Source organism: Gorilla gorilla, chromosome 18 (genome assembly GCF_029281585.2).
Source record: "Gorilla gorilla gorilla isolate KB3781 chromosome 18, NHGRI_mGorGor1-v2.1_pri, whole genome shotgun sequence".
Taxonomy (NCBI): Eukaryota; Metazoa; Chordata; class Mammalia; order Primates; family Hominidae; genus Gorilla; species Gorilla gorilla.
Window position 1 is genome coordinate 76,236,872 of NC_073242.2, and position 17,560 is coordinate 76,254,431.

General features: G+C 38.4%; 1 protein-coding gene and 1 long non-coding RNA gene across 9 annotated transcripts in view; one reads left to right on the forward strand and one right to left on the reverse strand.

Moving 5' to 3' along the window:
- Positions 1-17,560, forward strand: part of LOC134757506 (uncharacterized) — a 114,137-nt gene that overhangs the window by 40,159 nt on the left and 56,418 nt on the right. For 2 of the 4 annotated variants that reach the window (XR_010131554.1, XR_010131555.1), the window contains exon 6: positions 13,718-14,013. The exons of the other annotated variants lie outside the window; for them this stretch is intronic. This is a non-coding gene — a long non-coding RNA (uncharacterized lncRNA). Of the gene's footprint in view, positions 1-13,717; positions 14,014-17,560 lie in introns of those variants that run through there. 4 annotated transcript variants of the gene reach the window in all.
- Positions 1-17,560, reverse strand: part of ITFG1 (integrin alpha FG-GAP repeat containing 1) — a 304,948-nt gene that overhangs the window by 28,400 nt on the left and 258,988 nt on the right. For 2 of the 5 annotated variants that reach the window (XM_055366738.2, XM_055366737.2), the window contains one exon: positions 4,241-9,636. The exons of 2 other annotated variants lie outside the window; for them this stretch is intronic. In XM_055366738.2, the coding sequence (XP_055222713.1) occupies positions 9,614-9,636 (23 nt within the window). In that variant the 3' untranslated portion in view covers positions 4,241-9,613. Of the gene's footprint in view, positions 1-4,240; positions 9,637-10,854; positions 10,908-17,560 lie in introns of those variants that run through there. One more of the 5 variants, XM_055366736.2, reaches the window with a different exon arrangement.

The following is a 17,560-nucleotide window of genomic DNA, read 5'->3' on the forward strand; positions in this document are numbered from 1 at the left end:
AAACCCATCTCACGTGCAGAGACACACATAGGCTCAAAATAAAAGGATGGGGGAAGATCTACCAACCAAATGGAAAACAAAAAAAGGCACGGGTTGCAATCCTAGTCTCTGATAAAACAGACTTTAAACCAACAAAGATCAAAAGAGACAAAGAAGGCCATTACATAATGGTAAAGGGATCAATTCAACAAGAAGAGCTAACTATCCTAAATATATATGCACCCAATACAGGAGCACCCAGATTCATAAAGCAAGTCCTGAGTGAGCTACAAAGAGACTTAGACTCTCACACATTAATAATGGGAGACTTTAACACCCCACTGTCAACATTAGACAGATCAACGAGACAGAAAGTCAACAAGGATACCCAGGAATTGAACTCAGCTCTGCACCAAGCGGACCTAATAGACAGCTACAGAGATCTCCACCCCAAATCAACAGAATATACATTTTTTTCAGCACCACACCACACCTATTCCAAAACTGACTACATACATGGAAGTAAAGCTCTCCTCAGCAAATGTAAAAGAACAGAAATTACAACAAACTATCTCTCAGACCACAGTGCAATCAAACTAGAACTCAGGATTAAGAATCTCACTCAAAACCACTCAACAACATGGAAACTGAACAACCTGCTCCTGAATGACTACTGGGTACATAACGAAATGAAGGCAGAAATAAAGATGTTCTTTGAAACCAATGAGAACAAAGACACAACATACCAGAATCTCTGGGACACATTCAAAGCAGTGTGTAGAGGGAAATTTATAGCACTAAATGCCCACGAGAGAGCAGGAAAGATCCAAAATTGACACCCTAACATCACAATTAAAAGAACTAGAAAAGCAAGAGCAAACACATTCAAAAGCTAGCAGAAGGCAAGAAATAACTAAAATCAGAGCAGAACTGAAGGAAATAGAGATACAAAAAACCCTTCAAAAAATTAATGAATCCAGAAGCTGGTTTTTTGAAAAGATCAACAAAACTGATAGACCGCTAGCAAGACTAATAAAGAAAAAAAGAGAGAAGAATCAAATAGACGCAATAAAAAATGATAAAGGGGATATCACTACCGATCCCACAGAAATACAAACTACCATCAGAGAATACTACAAACATCTCTACGCAAATAAACTAGAAAATCTAGAAGAAATGGATAAATTCCTCGACACATACGCTCTCCCAAGACTAACCCAGGAAGAAGTTGAATCTCTGAATAGACCAATAACAGGAGCTGAAATTGTGGCAATAATCAATAGCTTACCAACCAAAAAGAGTCCAGGACCAGATGGATTCACAGCCGAATTCTACCAGAGGTACAAGGAGGAACTGGTACCATTCCTTCTGAAAGTATTCCAATCAACAGAAAAAGAGGGAATCCTCCCTAACTCATTTTATGAGGCCAGCATCATCCTGACACCAAAGCCGGGTAGAGACACAACCAAAAAAGAGAATTTTAGACCAATATCCTTGATGAACATTGATGCAAAAATCCTCAATAAAATACTAGCAAACCGAATCCAGCAACACATCAAAAAGCTTATCCACCATGATCAAGTGGGCTTCATCCCTGGGATGCAAGGCTGGTTCAATATACACAAATCAGTAAATGTAATCCAGCATATAAACAGAACCAAAGACAAAAACCACATGATTATCTCAATAGATGCAAAAAAGGCCTTTGACAAAATTCAACAGCCCTTCATGCTAAAAACTCTCAACAAATTAGGTATTGATGGGACATATTTCAAAATAATAAGAGCTATCTATGACAAACCCACAGCCAATATCATACTGAATGGGCAAAAACTGGAAGCATTCCCTTTGAAAACTGGCATAAGACAGGGATGCCCTCTCTCACCACTCCTATTCAACATAGTGTTGGAAGTTCTGGCCAGGGCAATTAGGCAGGAGAAGGAAATAAAGGGTATTCAATTAGGAAAAGAAGTCAAATTGTCCCTGTTTGCAGACGACATGATTGTATATCTAGAAAACCCCATCGTCTCAGCCCAAAATCTCCTTAAGGTGATAAGCAACTTCAGCAAAGTCTCAGGATACAAAATCAATGTACAAAAATCACAAGCATTCTTATACACGAATCACAGACAAACAGAGAGCCAAATCATGAGTGAACTCCCATTCACAATTGCTTCAAAGAGAATAAAATACCTAGGAATCCAACTTACAAGGGATGTGAACGATCTCTTCAAGGAGAACTACAAACCACTCTCAAGGAAATAAAAGAGGATACAAACAAATGGAAGAACATTCCATGCTCATGGGTAGGAAGAATCAATATTGTGAAAATGGCCATACTGCCCAAGGTAATTTACAGATTCAATGCCATCCTCATCAAGCTACCAATGACTTTCTTCACAGAATTGGAAAAAACTACTTTAACGTTCATATGGAAACAAAAAAGAGCCCGCATCGCCAAGTCAATCCTAAGCCAAAAGAACAAAGCTGGAGGCATCACACTACCTGACTTCAAACTATACTACAAGGCTACAGTAACCAAAACAGCATGGTACTGGTACCAAAACAGAGATATAGATCAATGGAACAGAACAGAGCCCTCAGAAATAACGCCGCATATCTACAACTATCTCATCTTTGACAAACCTGAGAAAAACAAGCAATGGGGAAAGGATTCCCTATTTAATAAATGGTGCTGGGATAACTGGCTAGCCATATTTAGAAAGCTGAAACTGGATCCCTTCCTTACACCTTATACAAAAATCAATTCAAGATGGATTAAAGACTTAAACGTTAGACCTAAAACCATAAAAACCCTAGAAGAAAACCTAGGCATTACCATTCAGGACATAGGCATGGGCAAGGACTTCATGTCTAAAACACCAAAAGCAATGGCAACAAAAGCCAAAATTGACAAATGGGATCTAATTAAACCAAAGAGCTTCTGCACAGCAAAAGAAACTACCATCAGAGTGAACAGGCAACCTACAAAATGGGAGAAAATTTTCGCAACCTACTCATCTGACAAAGGGCTAATATCCAGAATCTACAATGAACTCAAACAAATTTACAAGAAAAAAACAAACAGCCCCATCAAAAAGTGGGCGAAGGACATGAACAGACACTTCTCAAAAGAAGACATTTATGCAGCCAAAAAACACATGAAAAAATGCTCACCATCACTGGCTATCAGAGAAATGCAAATCAAAACCACAATGAGATGCCATCTCACACCAGTTAGAATGGCAATCATTAAAAAGTCAGGAAACAACAGGTGCTGGAGAGGATGTGGAGAAATAGGAACACTTTTACACTGTTGGTGGGACTGTAAACTAGTTCAACCATTGTGGAAGTCAGTGTGGCGATTCCTCAGGGATCTAGAACTAGAAATACCATTTGACCCAGCCGTCCCATTACTGGGTATATACCGAAAGGACTATAAATCATGCTGTTATAAAGACACATGCACACGTATGTTTATTGCGGCATTATTCACAATAGCAAAGACTTGGAACCAACCCAAATGTCCAACGATGATAGACTGGATTAAGAAAATGTGGCACATATACACCATGGAATACTATGCAGTCATAAAAAATGATGAGTTCATGTCCTTTGTAGGGACATGGATGAAATTGGAAATCATCATTCTCAGTAAACAATCGCAAGAACAAAAAACCAAACACCGCATATTCTCACTCATAGGTGGGAATTGAACAATGAGGACACATGGACACAGGAAGGGGAACATCATACTCTGGGGACTGTTGTTGGGTGGGGGGAGGGGGGAGGGATAGCATTGGGAGATATACCTAATGCTAGATGACGAGTTAGTGGGTGCAGCGCATCAGCATGTCACATGTATACATACGTAACTAACCTGCACATTGTGCACATGTACTCTAAAACTTAAAGTGTAATAATAAAAAAAAAATACAAAAAAAGTGCTTTGTAAACTACAAAGCAGTGCAGTGGCGCTATCTTGGCTCACTGCAACCTCCACTTCCTGGGTTTAAGTGATGCTCCTGCCTTAGCCTCCCAAGTAGCTGGGATTACAAATGTGTGCCACCATGCCCAGCTAATTTTTGTATTTTTAGTAGAGGCAGGGTTTTGCCATGTTGGCCAAACTGGTCTTGAACTCCCGACCTCAGTGATCCACCTGCCTCAGCCTTCTAAAGTGCTGGGATTACAGGCTTTAGCCACCACACCCAGCCCCATAAACAGTTTTTAATGAAGGTTATTCTAATTTCTTTTTTGGAATAAATGAAGAAAGTGGCACCCTGGTTCAAGCTCTTGTCAGCCTACTTCCCAGTTATACATTTAGAATGTGAGTAGTTTTTATGTCTCTTCTTTTGTGTTAAATTGGTATATAATTCACATACCACAAAACCCACCAGTTTACAGTATACAATTCAGTGGTTTTTAGTACACTGACAAGGCTGTGCAACTGACACCAATTCCAGAATATTTTCATTACCACAAAAACAAACCCCACACCCAAGAGCACTTAGTTCCCATTTCTTCCTCCCTCCAGCCCCTGGTAACCACTACTGTCCTTTCTACCTCTATGAAGTTGCCTATTCTGGACCTTTCATATAAATGAAGTTGGACAATATGTGGCGTTTTGTGTCTGGCTGTATTCGCTTAGAATAGTTTAGCATGGTTCATCATATTGTTGCACGTTTCATGTTTTTGTGACTGAATAATATTCCACTGTATGAATATACCATATCTGTGGTTTACCCATTCATCAGTTCATGGGCATTTCGTCTGTTTCCACTTTTTGGGAGATTATGAATAATGCTGCTATGGACATTCATGTACAAGTTTTATGTTGACATGTTTTCTGTTCTCTTGGGAATATACCTAGGAGTGGAATTTTGAGTCATATGCTAACTCTGTGTTTAATTTTTTGAAGAACTGAGTAGTTTGATTTTGTTAACTGCTTTTCTAACCTTAATTCACAAAAGCCTCTAATGAAGGAATGGTAAAAAGCCATTGCAAATGCATGTGAAAAATAATGCAAAGGGATACAATAAAGGAAATCCACACAGCTCCCATAAAACCAAACTGCATTAGGTGTTATTGCTTGTGGAGTTCCAATTTAATGGTAGGTGTTCCTTTTGAGTTGCATTAGGGTGGTAAACTTTTCTGAGGTTATGTGCAATTATGTTTTAGCTGTCATCCTCTGGATTAAAAAAAAAAAATCCCTCAGGTTCCAAAGTGAACAATGTTGTAAAAATGAGCTAAATGGGAAAGCTTGACTTATGACTTAGTGCACTTAATTTTCCTTGTTGGAGATCTGTACCTCTCTGAGAGGGAAAACAATGGTCATTTCACTTATAAGGGGCCTTTTTTTAGTAGGAAGAAAAAAAAAAGGGAGCAAAACTGTTTAGTTCTGGTACATGGATAAAAGATGCTTACCTACTTTAAAACAAAAGGTGAGAAGAGTTTTTTTAGTCCCAAATTGCAAGATAGGTTATTTTTACTGAAACATGTGATTTTACAAGAAATGTTTATTAGACTAGGTAGTTATTATTACATACATGTTACTCAACTTGGAGAGACCTAGAGGCAATTACTAGCTACCAATAGACATAAAACACAAAAACACCTTTAAATTTTTCCTTTAGCAAAGTCAGTTCTTTCATGTGTACCTTCTTCCTAGAGGACATTATTAAAGTTGTGACTGTCAGTATGCATATTCTTTTAAACTCTTAAATTGTCACCTTCTGCTTCTCTATGTTTCTATCCCTTTCCTATCCACTCATGCCTGAGCTGCCCGAACATATGTCTTTATCCGTGTCAATACTTCCATCTTTGTAAATTTGCTTATATGTGGCTCATGAAGCAAAGCAGAATACTACATTCTTTCTTGCAATTATTGTTGTGTAACAAATTAACCTAAAATTTACTGGCTTAGAACTAGAATCATTTTATTTCTCATGATTCAGTGGGTTGACTGGGCAGTTTCTGCTGGTTTTGACTAAGTTATTCATGCAGCTACACTCAGCTGGTGTTACCTGGGGTTGGAGTTTGGTGGGATGACTGCACTGGCCTGCCTCTTCATGGTCTTTCATCCTGAAGGAGACTAGCCTGGCTTTTTTCACATGCTATCTCAGGGCCACACTCCAAGAGGGCAAGTCCCACAGTATAAGGGCTATCAGGGTTCTGCTTGGGTCATGTTTGCTGATGTCTCCTTGGCCAAAGTCAGTGTGGGTTGGGGCTAATAATGGTATGAATACTGGGGAGGCATGAATTATTGGGGGCCATTAGTGTAGCATTTTATACCTGAATGTTCATTAAGGTAAACTGTATTTTTCTTTTTTCTCCTCACTTTTCAGTCTGGGGAGTTTCAGTTGACATATCTTCAAGGTCACTAATTCTTTCCTCGGCCACGTCTAAGCCCATCAAAGGCATTCTTCATTCCTATTTACGGCAAGCCACTTGTCCAACCCACTGCCCGCAGGCCACATGTGGCCCAGGATGGGTTTGAATGTGGCCCAACACAAATTCATAAACTTTCTTAAAACATCATGAGATTTTTTTTTTTTTTTTAATTTTTAGTTCATCAGCTATCATTAGTGTTAGTGTATTTTATGTGTGGCCCAAGACAATTCTTCTTCTTGCAGTTTGGCCCAGGGAAGCCAAAAGATTGGACATGCCTGTATTACAGTGTTTTTTATTTCTAGCATTTTTTCCATCAGAGCTCTTAGCATATTAATCACAGGCTCATTGCAACCTCCAACTCCTGGGTTCAAATGATTCTCCTGCCTCAGCCTCCCAAGTAGCTGGGATTACAGGCACATACCACCATACTCAGCTAATTTTTTTGTGTTTTTAGTAGAGACAAGGTTTCACCATGTTGGCCAGGATGGTCTCAAACTTCTTACCTCAGGTGAGGCCAGAGGTCACTTTGGCCTCCCCAAGTGCTGGGATTACAGGCGTGAGCCACCGCGCCTGCCCTTTATTTATTTATTTAACACAGGGTCTTGGTCTGTCATCCAGGCTGAAGTGCGGTGATGCGATCTTGGCTCACTACAGCCTCGATATCCTGGGCTTTAGGCCCACCTCAGCCTCCTGTGTAGCTGAGAATACAGGCAAGTGCCATCATGTCTGGCTAATTTTTGTTATTTCTCGAGCCCAGTCTCGAACCCCTGGGCTCAAGCAATCCGCCTGCCTTGGCATCCCAAAGTGCTGGATTACAGGTGTGAGCCACCACACCTAGCCCACAGTTATTTTAAATTCCCTGTCTCTATAATTTGACAGTCTTTGCCATAACTGAGTCTAGTTCTTCTACTTGCTTTAACCATTCAGAGTGTGTGGCTTTTGTTTGTTTTGCCTTTTAGTGTGGCTTGTAATTTGTTGTTGAAAGCTGTACATGATGTATTGCATAAAAGGAACAAGGTAAGTAGACATTTAGTGTGAGGTTATCTAGCTATGAGTTAGGCTGCCTTTGCTGGTAGTTGCAGCTGTAGATGTCAGAGACGAAAACATCATCTAATGCTTATTTTTGTTTCCTCTGTAGTATTTGGGTTTCCCTAGAGACTCCTTATTATTTATTGTTATTGACTTCTTCATCCTCTCATTATGAAACACTAGAGATTCCTTCTGAAATAGGGCCTGAGCTTTGCTCAATTATAATCCCTATTATTATATAGCAGACTGATTAATGTGATGGCAAGGCGTCAGGGGAGGGTAAGTGTTTAATGGTCCTTTAACTGTTAGTCTTGTCCCCCCAACCACCCACCTGCCCCCCCAACCACCCACCTGCCCCTTAGGTGAGATAGGCTAAAGGGGGCTGGAGTTGGGTATTTCACTTCTCTCATGTCAGTTAGACTCTGGTAAAACCCAACTTGGTTAGGTGTTGGTAAAATAGTTTCCCTTGAGGACACGCCTTTGTTAAGGAGAGCAGTAACTCTGGAAGTTTGTTTGTTTGTTTTTTAAAATGTTTACTCTCTTCCCTCTACACACACAGAAACACAAGGGCATTTTCCCCTCAGCTTTTGACCCTGAGAACTTGATAGGTACTCTAAGGCTGGGCCTCCAGGAGTTCTTAATGTTTTAAACGAGTCTCATTCTCAGTCTCTAGCAATTAGTCAATTGCCCTTGAAGTGTTCCTACCAGTTGCTGGCTCTAGCTGCGGCTTCTACTCAGTAATCTGTGATTCTCTGTATTTGTCTATTCTAGTTTTGGGGGCAGTGGTCTGTCCCGTGTCTTCATTCTCTGATGGATCTAAGAACTGTTGATTTTCAGTTTGTTCTTTTTTTTTTGGTGAGGATAAGAGTACAACTTCCAACCTCTTTACATGTTGGATGGGAAACCACAAGATCTCAAAACTATAGTGGTTAAAATATTTTGTAAAATTTTATTTTAATTTTATTAAAAAAAATTTTTTTTTTCAGATCTAGGCCTGCAGAGGTTAAAAGATTTTTCACTCATTATTCATTCTTTTGTTCTTTCTTATCTATCCTTTACATTTAAGTATATTTCAAAAAATGGGCAACCAGGCCTATTTTATTTTATTAAATAATTTTTGTTTCTTCTGTTTCAACAAAACCTACATTCAAAAGGCCTATTTTAGATTTTTTATTGACATCTTTAAAATGTAAAATGTAGCACTTTGGGAGGCCAAGGCTATATTTTGAGCCCAAGAGTTCAAGGCCAGCCTGGGCAACATGGTGAAACCTCACCTCTACAAAAAATAAAAAATAAGCTGGGTGTGTTGGTGCACACCTGTAGTCCCAGCTACTAGGGAGGCTGCAGTGGGAGGATCTCTTGAGCCCAGGAGGTTGAGGCTGCAGTCAGTTATAATCACAGCACTGCACTCTAGCCTTGGTGACAGAGTGAGACCTTGTCTCAAATAAATAAATACAAATAAAGTAAAATCTTGAAATACAGGAGGATTAATCTTCTCAATTACTACTTTTGGTGAATATACATAATTAAGTTAAATGTATTATTATTATGGTTAGTAAACTGTTCACTAAACTGTAATGAAAAATAAATGTTTTGTGTAAAGAACAATTAAAAAATAAAATTCCAGGCTATTTACCAAGTTATTCAGAAATTCTAGAGCAACTAAGTGAAACCAATGGGAATATCTGTCTAGAATATGAGTTTTTCCTCAATGAAGTTAAGAAATAAAGAGAAAACATTTAAATATATTATAGTTTTTGTGTCTACTATAGCGTTAAAAAACCAGAACAAGATTTTTCTTTTTTGATTGTTAAATTATTTTTGTGTGTATTCTCCTAATAAAGTTACATTTCCCATTATGTTGACTTTGCTAATGCTACATCTGCATTTCTTCTTACTCACTTTTTCTGGTCCATGCATACCAATCCTTCAAATGAAGACTTCCTTGACAAAGTGTTACCTGATCAATTCAGTCAATAATGGTCTTTCTTTGAACTCTATGGCACTTATTGCTTTGTAATGACTATTTATGAGGGTATTTTCAAATGTATATGTCTGGCTCCTAATATATAAAGTTCTTGATAATGGTAACCTCATCTAAGTATATTTTCATATTCACAGCACCTGGCAAAGTATCATGCACAGTTATCCAGCAAACAAGGTCAAGGGTATCAGATTTCTAGGACGTCTTGTAGAATATTGAATCCTCGTTCTTTCATAAGACTCCATTCTGGACACCTAAGTTTATAGAAGAAAGGGCTAATGAATAGTGAAGTCAGTCACTTATAAACACCCTTCTGAGAAATCTTTCATTAGCAGCTCATCTTGTTCTCTAGTTTTTTTTCTTATTTCTCGCTGCAAATAAATTGTAGACTCTTTAGGACAATGAATATATTTCACACTTCTCCTCAATGTGCCTGGGATTACAGCTTGTATTTGGTAGATGTTCAAAAATACTTTTTCTACTTAATATATATATATACTTAAAACTTTATTTTAAGTTCCGGGATACATGTGCAGAATGTGCAGGTTTGTTACATAGGTATACATGTGCCATGGTGGTTTGCTGCACCTATCAACCCATCATCTAGGTTTCAACCCCACATACATTAGGTATTTGTTCTAATGCTCTCCCTCCCCTTGCCCCCGACTCCCCTCAATAAATTTTTGAATAATAATAAAAAAATCTTCAGAGTAACCCACTGTGGAGTTTGCTGTATATGTGCACCATCCCCCACACCTCCACAGCTAACACACACTTTACAAATGATTCTGATGCTCTTGAACTTTTCAATTGTCCATTCTCTATGACTCTCTTAACAATTTCTATTTATTCTCTTGCTTTCATCTTTTTTTCACTTGCTCCTACTTATTTTATAGATTTGTCCTTATAAGTTTCTTTTTATTTTATTTTTCCTACCCCTTACCCTTATTTAACCTCATCTCTTCTTTAGTTCTTTGTAAATGTGTGGATGTGTTTGTAATGTTGAGGGGTGGGGTGGTGGTGCTACAAAATCACTCAATTTTGAAGACACAGGTTATTAAAGTTTTATAGCCCATTATTGTTTCACTGGAAGAGTCATCACACAAAACTGGTAGAAAGGAGACCCTTGATTGTCATTTCCAGGAAAGAACCAGTTGAAGTAAATAACAGTACTCCCAATTTTCTCTTCCCATCTCTATGGCATTCCTGTCTCTCATGTCATTTATCCATATGCCACAATCACCTAGTACACTGCTACTATTATTACTTTATACAAAGTTTTTTTTAGCTCAATTAAGAATAAGAAAAATAAAAGACCTTATTTTACATCCAGGTATTCCTTCTCTAATGTTCTTCCTTCCTTATGTAGATACAAGTTTCTGACTTATCATATTCCTTCTCCTTGAATAACTTATCTCTTGATCAATGTCCTCATTTCTTAATCAATTTCCTCAGTTTTTGTTTGTCTGATAGCCTTTATTTCTCCCTCACTTTCTTTTTGTTGTTGTTGTTGTTTTTATTTCTTCTAAAAAACAAAACAAAATGGGATACATGTGCAGCATGTGCAGGTTTGTTACATAGGTATATGTGTGCCATGGTGGTCTGCTGGACCTATTGACCTGTCTTCTAAGTTCCCTCCCCTCACCCCACAACCCCCAACAGGCCCTAGTGTGTGCTGTTCCCCTCTCTGTGTCCATGTCTTCTAAATGTTCAACTCCCACTTATGAGTGTATTTCTCCCTCACTTTAAAAAGATAATTTTGCTGGATACAGAATTGTAGGTTGGTGTTTTTTTCTTTTGGCATTACAACACTTTAAATATTTCACTGCATTTTCTTTTTACTTGCATGCTTTCTGAGAAGAAGGTAGCTGTAATTCTAATCTTGTTCTGCTATAGGTATTTTTTCCTCTGGCTTATTTCAAGATTTTTCTTTGTCGTTGCTCTTCTGCAGTCTGACAATGATATGCATAAGTGTAGTTTTTTTTTTTTTTTGTTTTTTGGTATTTATCCTGCATGGTGTGGTCTGAGCATCCCGAACCTGTGGTTTGGTGTGTCATTACTTTTAGAAGATTCTTGGCTATTAATTACTTCACCTATTTCTTTTGCTCTGTTCTCTCTTCTCCTTCTGACACTCTAATTTTCCTTATCGTCTGCTCTTGCAGTTTGTTTACTTACAATGCTCCACTATTATATTGAGCCCTGGGGTGTGGTGGTAAAGTGCTGAGGTGGGGGGAAGCATTCTAAAATTTTATGATTTTAGAATAATCAGTCTTGAAAACCAAAAATAAAATCCCAAGCCCCGCAACCAACTGAACTGAGCCCTCCTGGGCCACAGGAAACCTGAAAACCGAATTCCCATTCAAGATTGGAAGGGAGGTTGCCCACGCTTTGCTGTACTCCCTCCCTTTTGGAGTTTAGGCACAACTGATCAGCATTAACATTAAAATAGGGATCCTGGCCAGGTGCCATGGCTCACGCCTATAATACCAGCACTTTGGGAGGCTGAGGCAGGTGGATCACTTGAGGTCAGGAGTTCAAGAGCAGCCTGGCCAACTGGTGAAACCCCATCTCTACTAAAAAAACAAAAATTAATCCCAGCTACTCGGGAAGCTGAGGTAGGAGAATCGCTTTAACCCAGGAGGCAGAGGTTGCAGTGAGCTGAGATTGTGCCACTGTACTCCAGCCTAGGTGACGGAGTGAGACCCCGTCTCAAAAAAACAAAACAAAACAAAACAACAACAACAAAATTTAGAGATCCTAAGGCTGACAAAACACTCTCTGGCAAAAAGTTACCAGATTCCAGCCTGACTCTGGTATAGCATCACATGACAGATAGCAGGCCCTGAAGGAAATAAAAGTACTTTACTCCAAAATATTGATATATTTCTTTAACATATTTTGAAATGGCCATGCAAAGCTGTCTTTTGTGGAGGAAATGTTACATTTGCAGACAATCTCCATTTATGCAGCTAGGCTTTTCTCAGATCTAGGAGAGATTAAGAGTCTGACATATTTTAAGGTCTGAAAACAGTTAGTTACCTTCTAGTTTCGGAAACCTGCTACCTAGAGGTATATCCACATAACAAGAACCTTGGCCTCCACAATCCCCCTTCTCTTAACTCAAGCCTTTCTTTCTACTAAGTTTTTAGCTTAACTCTTTCAACCAACTGCCAATCACAAAGTCTTTGAATCCACCTGTGACCTGTAAGCCCCTACCCTTCGAGATGTCTTGCCTTTCCAGGCCAAATCAATGTATATCTTACATGTATTGCTTTATGTATTTACCTGTAACTTCTGTCTCCCTAAAATGTATAAAATCTAACTGTAACCTGACCGCCTTGCCACACTTGCTCAGGACATCCTGAGAATGTTCCCCGGGCCATGGTCACTCAAATTGGCTCACAATAAACCTCTTTAAATAGTTGACAGAGTTTGGCTTTTTCATCAACAGTCTTTTGGTAGCTCTACATCCCTGGTCTGAGTTGCACAACATCCACTTGGGTGAGACAGGAAGGCTGAGGGCTTGGAGCCAGGCAAGTGCCTTGGCCTGAGTAAAGTCTGTTCCCTAGAGATGGAGAGAGCCTTGGCCACATTTCAAAATGGTTACTGTTTCTCACCCCTGCCAGAAACGTGAGGGGATCTTTTTTGTTTCCTCATCATGAGAACTACATGACAAAATAATTTTCTCTGACTTTACTTTAGTATGTTTGCCCCATTGATTTTGTATTTCAAATTAGGGAATGCTGAGATATGATAAGCTCTGTAGTACAATTTCTTTTTATAGGGCTCAGAGATTACATTGTGGTAGGTAGTGGAATCAGACTGTTATTACGGATTGAAGTTTAAGAAAACAAAATATTGGTTCTGTTGCAATCAAATCTTATAAAGAAAACAGCAAAATTATTCGGCCATCAACCACAAAACTGTCTAATCTTTTCTATACGTTTACTTGAAACAATTATAGGATGAGTAACTTGAGCTCAAATATTAGTTCCCAGCTTTGCCAGTGTATTAGAATGCCACATCAAATTACCATCATGCACTGTATAACGACATTTCAGTCAACAATGGACCACATAAAAGATGGTGGTCCCATAAAATTATAATGGAACTGAAAAATTCCTATGGCCTAGTGCCATCTTAGCTGTCATGATGTCATAGTGTAAGGCATTACTCATATGTTTGTGGTGATGCAGGGGTAAACAAAACTACTGTGTTGCCAGGTGTATACAAGTATAGCACATACAATTATGTACAGTACATAATAGTTGATAGTGATAAATGATATTACTGATTTATGTATTTAGTATACTGTACTTTTAATCATTCTTTTAGGGTGTACTCCATCTACTTTTAAAAACAAAAAGTTCACTGTAAAACAGCCTCAGGCAGGCCGTTCAGTAGGTATTCCAGAAGAAGGTATTGTCATCATAGGAGATGGACAGCTCCAAGGGTGTTATTGCCCCTGAAGACCTTCTAGTGGAACAAGATGTGGAGGTGGAAGACAGTGATGTTGGTGATCCTGACTCAGTGCAGGCCTAAGCTAATGTGGGTGTTTGTGTCTTAGTTTTTAACTAAAGATTTAAAAAGTAAAAATAAAAAATTAAAAAAATTTTTGTACAACTGAACAATGTCTTTGTGTTTTAAGCTAAGTTATTACAAAAGGGTCAAAAAACTAAAAAAATTAAAAGTTAACAAGGTAAAGAAGTTACAGTAAGCTAAGGCTAATTTATTATTGAAGAAAAATATTTTTTAAAACAAATTTAGTGTAGGCTGGACACAATGGCTCACACCTGTCATCTCAGCACTTTGGGAGGCTGAGACAGGTGGATCACTTGAGGCCAGGAGTTCAAGACCAGCCTAGGCAACATGGTGAAACCCTATCTCTATTAAAAATACAAAAATTACCTGGGCATCATGGCCCATAATCCCAGTTACTTGGAAGCTGAGGCAGGAGAATTGCTTGAACCTGGGAGGCAGAGGTTGCAGTGAGCCGAGACCACGCCACTGCACTCCAGCCTGGGCAACAAAGCGAGACTCCAAAAAAACCCAAACCAAACCAAACCAAACCAAACCAAAACAAAACAAAAAAACCAAATTTAGTGTAGGTTAAGCATGCAGTGTGTATAAAATATACAATAGTGCACAGTAATGTCCTAGGACTTCATATTCACTCAAGACTCACCCCAGAGTTAACTTCTAGTTGTACAAGCTACATTCATGGTAAGTGTGGTAACATTTAAAAATCTTTTATACCCTATTTTCACTGTACCTTTTCTATGTTTAGGTATCTTTACATATACAAATACTTACCACTGTGTTACAACTGCCTACAGGATTCAGTACAGTAACATGCTGTACAGGTTTGTAGCCTAGGCGTAATAGTAGGCTATAGCAGCAGTCCCCAACCTGTTTGGCACCAGGAACTGGTTTTGTGGAAGACAATTTTTCCATGGACCCCATGGACTGGGGGTGGGGGATGGTTTTGGGATGATTCAAGCACATTATATTTATTTTGCATTTTATTTCTATTGTTATTACACTGTAATATATAATGTATATAATAATTATATGTATATAATTATGTATATAATGTATATAATAATTATACAACTCACCATAATGTAGAATCGTGGGAGCCCTGAGCTTGTTTTCCTACAACTAGGTGGTCCCATCTGGGGGAGACAGTGACAGATCATCAGGCATTAGATTCTCATAAGGAGTGCACAACCTAGATCCCTGGCAGTGCTGCGCAGTTCACAATACGGTTTGCACTCCTATCAGAATCTTATGCCGCCACTGATCTGACAGGAAGTGGAGCTCAGGCCATAATGTGAGTGATGGGGTGTGGCTGTAAATACAGATGAAGCTTTGCTTGTTTGCCTGCTGTTTACCTCCTGCTGTGTGGCCCCTTTCCTACCAGGCCAGGGACCCATACGGTCCAGGGGGTTGGGGACCCCTGGGCTATACCATCTAGTCTAGGTGTGAAGTAGGCTATACCATCTAGGTTTGTGTAAGTACAATCTATGATGTTTGCAAATGAAATAGCTTAACAATGCATTTTGCAAAACTTACTCTCCCTATTAAGCTATGCATGACTATACTTGATAGTTTCACAAAATTTACCACACAAAAAATTAAAATGGCATTTCAAATTCAGAGGGGCCACTGCTAATTATTCATTTGTACATTTCTACATAGTAGGGATTAAAAATTAGAAATAATTTGATAGCTCTCTTTACCCCAGGAAAATGATATACCTTGAACAGATATTAACAAAAGTGATGACAATGATTAGTAACAACAACAGAAGTTTATTTCCTACATTATATTTTTAGATATCATTACACTTGACGAAAACTTTCAATTATGGGGATATGGAGAAGCTGAATTACTTATAGGTCATTTAGGTCAGTGGCTCCTAAATACCTATTAAGCTTTAAACCAGAGAAAAAAGAGAAAATATAATATGTATACTTCAAACTTTGTGTATAATTATAGTTGTAAAACATCCTTATCTAAGATTTCTCAGGCTCCTTGGACTCCTGAAGGAGCCCCTGGGACGTTATTAGAAATGAAAATTCTGTGGCCCCATAGCAGACCTACTCAGCTGAAACTTTGGTGGTGGGGCCCAGAAAGGTGTGTTTTAATTAACTCTCTAGGTGATTTGATGTATGCTGATGTCTGAGAATCATTATTCTAATCGAAGCTAAAAATGTACTAAACAAACGATATATGCATCAAAGGGAAAGCTGTAATACATCACCAATTTACTAAATTCCTGGCCCATTTTCCCAATAATATGTTTTAAAAGTCCTACTGGATAATAACAATGGACATCAGGATTTTTAAAAACAACAGAGTTTGATAACCACTGCCAATAAGGAGAATATTTGTTCTCTACAGATTTAATCACAGCTGTACTATATACCTGATAGTGGGACCCAAACACTTATTTTCAGAATAATTATATCATCTTTTCTAAAATTAATGAAACTTCATGAGAAGAAAGAATCTGAATTTATATTTAGGAGAATTTTTTTTTTTTTTTTTTGAGACGGAGTCTCGCTCTGTTGCCCAGGCTGGAGTGCAGTAGTGAGATCTCGGCTCACTGCAAGCTCCACCTCCCGGGCTCACGCATTTCTCCTGCCTCAGCCTCCCAAGTAGCTGGGACTACAGGTGCCCGCCAACATGCCCGGCTAATTTTTTGTATTTTTATTACAGACAGGTTTCACCGTGTTAGCCAGGATGGTCTAGATCTCCTGACCTCGTGATCCTCCTGCCTCAGCCTCCCAAAGTGCTGGGATTACAGGTGTGAGCCACCGTGCCCGGCTAGGAGAAAATTTTTATTTTGCCCTTATTTAGAACTAAAAATATCTTACTGAATTTATATTTGTATCAAATCCTTATTCTCACAGTTTCTTGATTTTAAGACAACATGAATAAGGAGCTAACCAGTGTGATGGGATGAATTGAGGACCCATGAATTCCTACTTCAATCAAGTTCTCAGCAAAAAAAGAAATTTGTTTCTTTTTTTGGGCACTCTATATATGTTATCTTACAATTAATCATGTTATAATCTTTTCTGACAGTGGTCTAAAGTTTTATATAAATCTTAGCAGTAATCTCACTAGCCCTTTAGCAAAAGGGCTGACCTTGTATTGTTTATCTTTGTATCCTCATCAAGGGGTCTGGCACAATACCATATATAAATAGATTTTCCTATTAAATTTATCATCTTGACTGTGTATCTGACATTTAGTATGTTTAAACCTTTTCCATGTAAGCAGAACTACTTTTAAAAGGTTTTCAGTAATACACAGTACTAACAGTTTTACCATACAAAGGAGACATAACAGTGTTACTTATAGTCCCAGATCAGAACATGCAGGGCTAACTCATAGGCTGAACGCTAAGAAGTAAATAGTACTCCCTGTCACATGTTTATATGAGGCTATTGTTATTCTTTTATGTTGAACTAGATAATAGTAGACATTCATTCTTTAATAAATACTTTATAATTTCTTTTAGTGATATCCGAATAAAAGTTGAGATGAGATGGCTATTTATTATTAAGGGGTAAATTATCTCTTTCACCTAGCAAGGTACCATTTAATACACTCAAGTAGTTTAGGAAAGGAGAAACTAGTGGTCTGAAGAATTTAACGTTGAAAGAA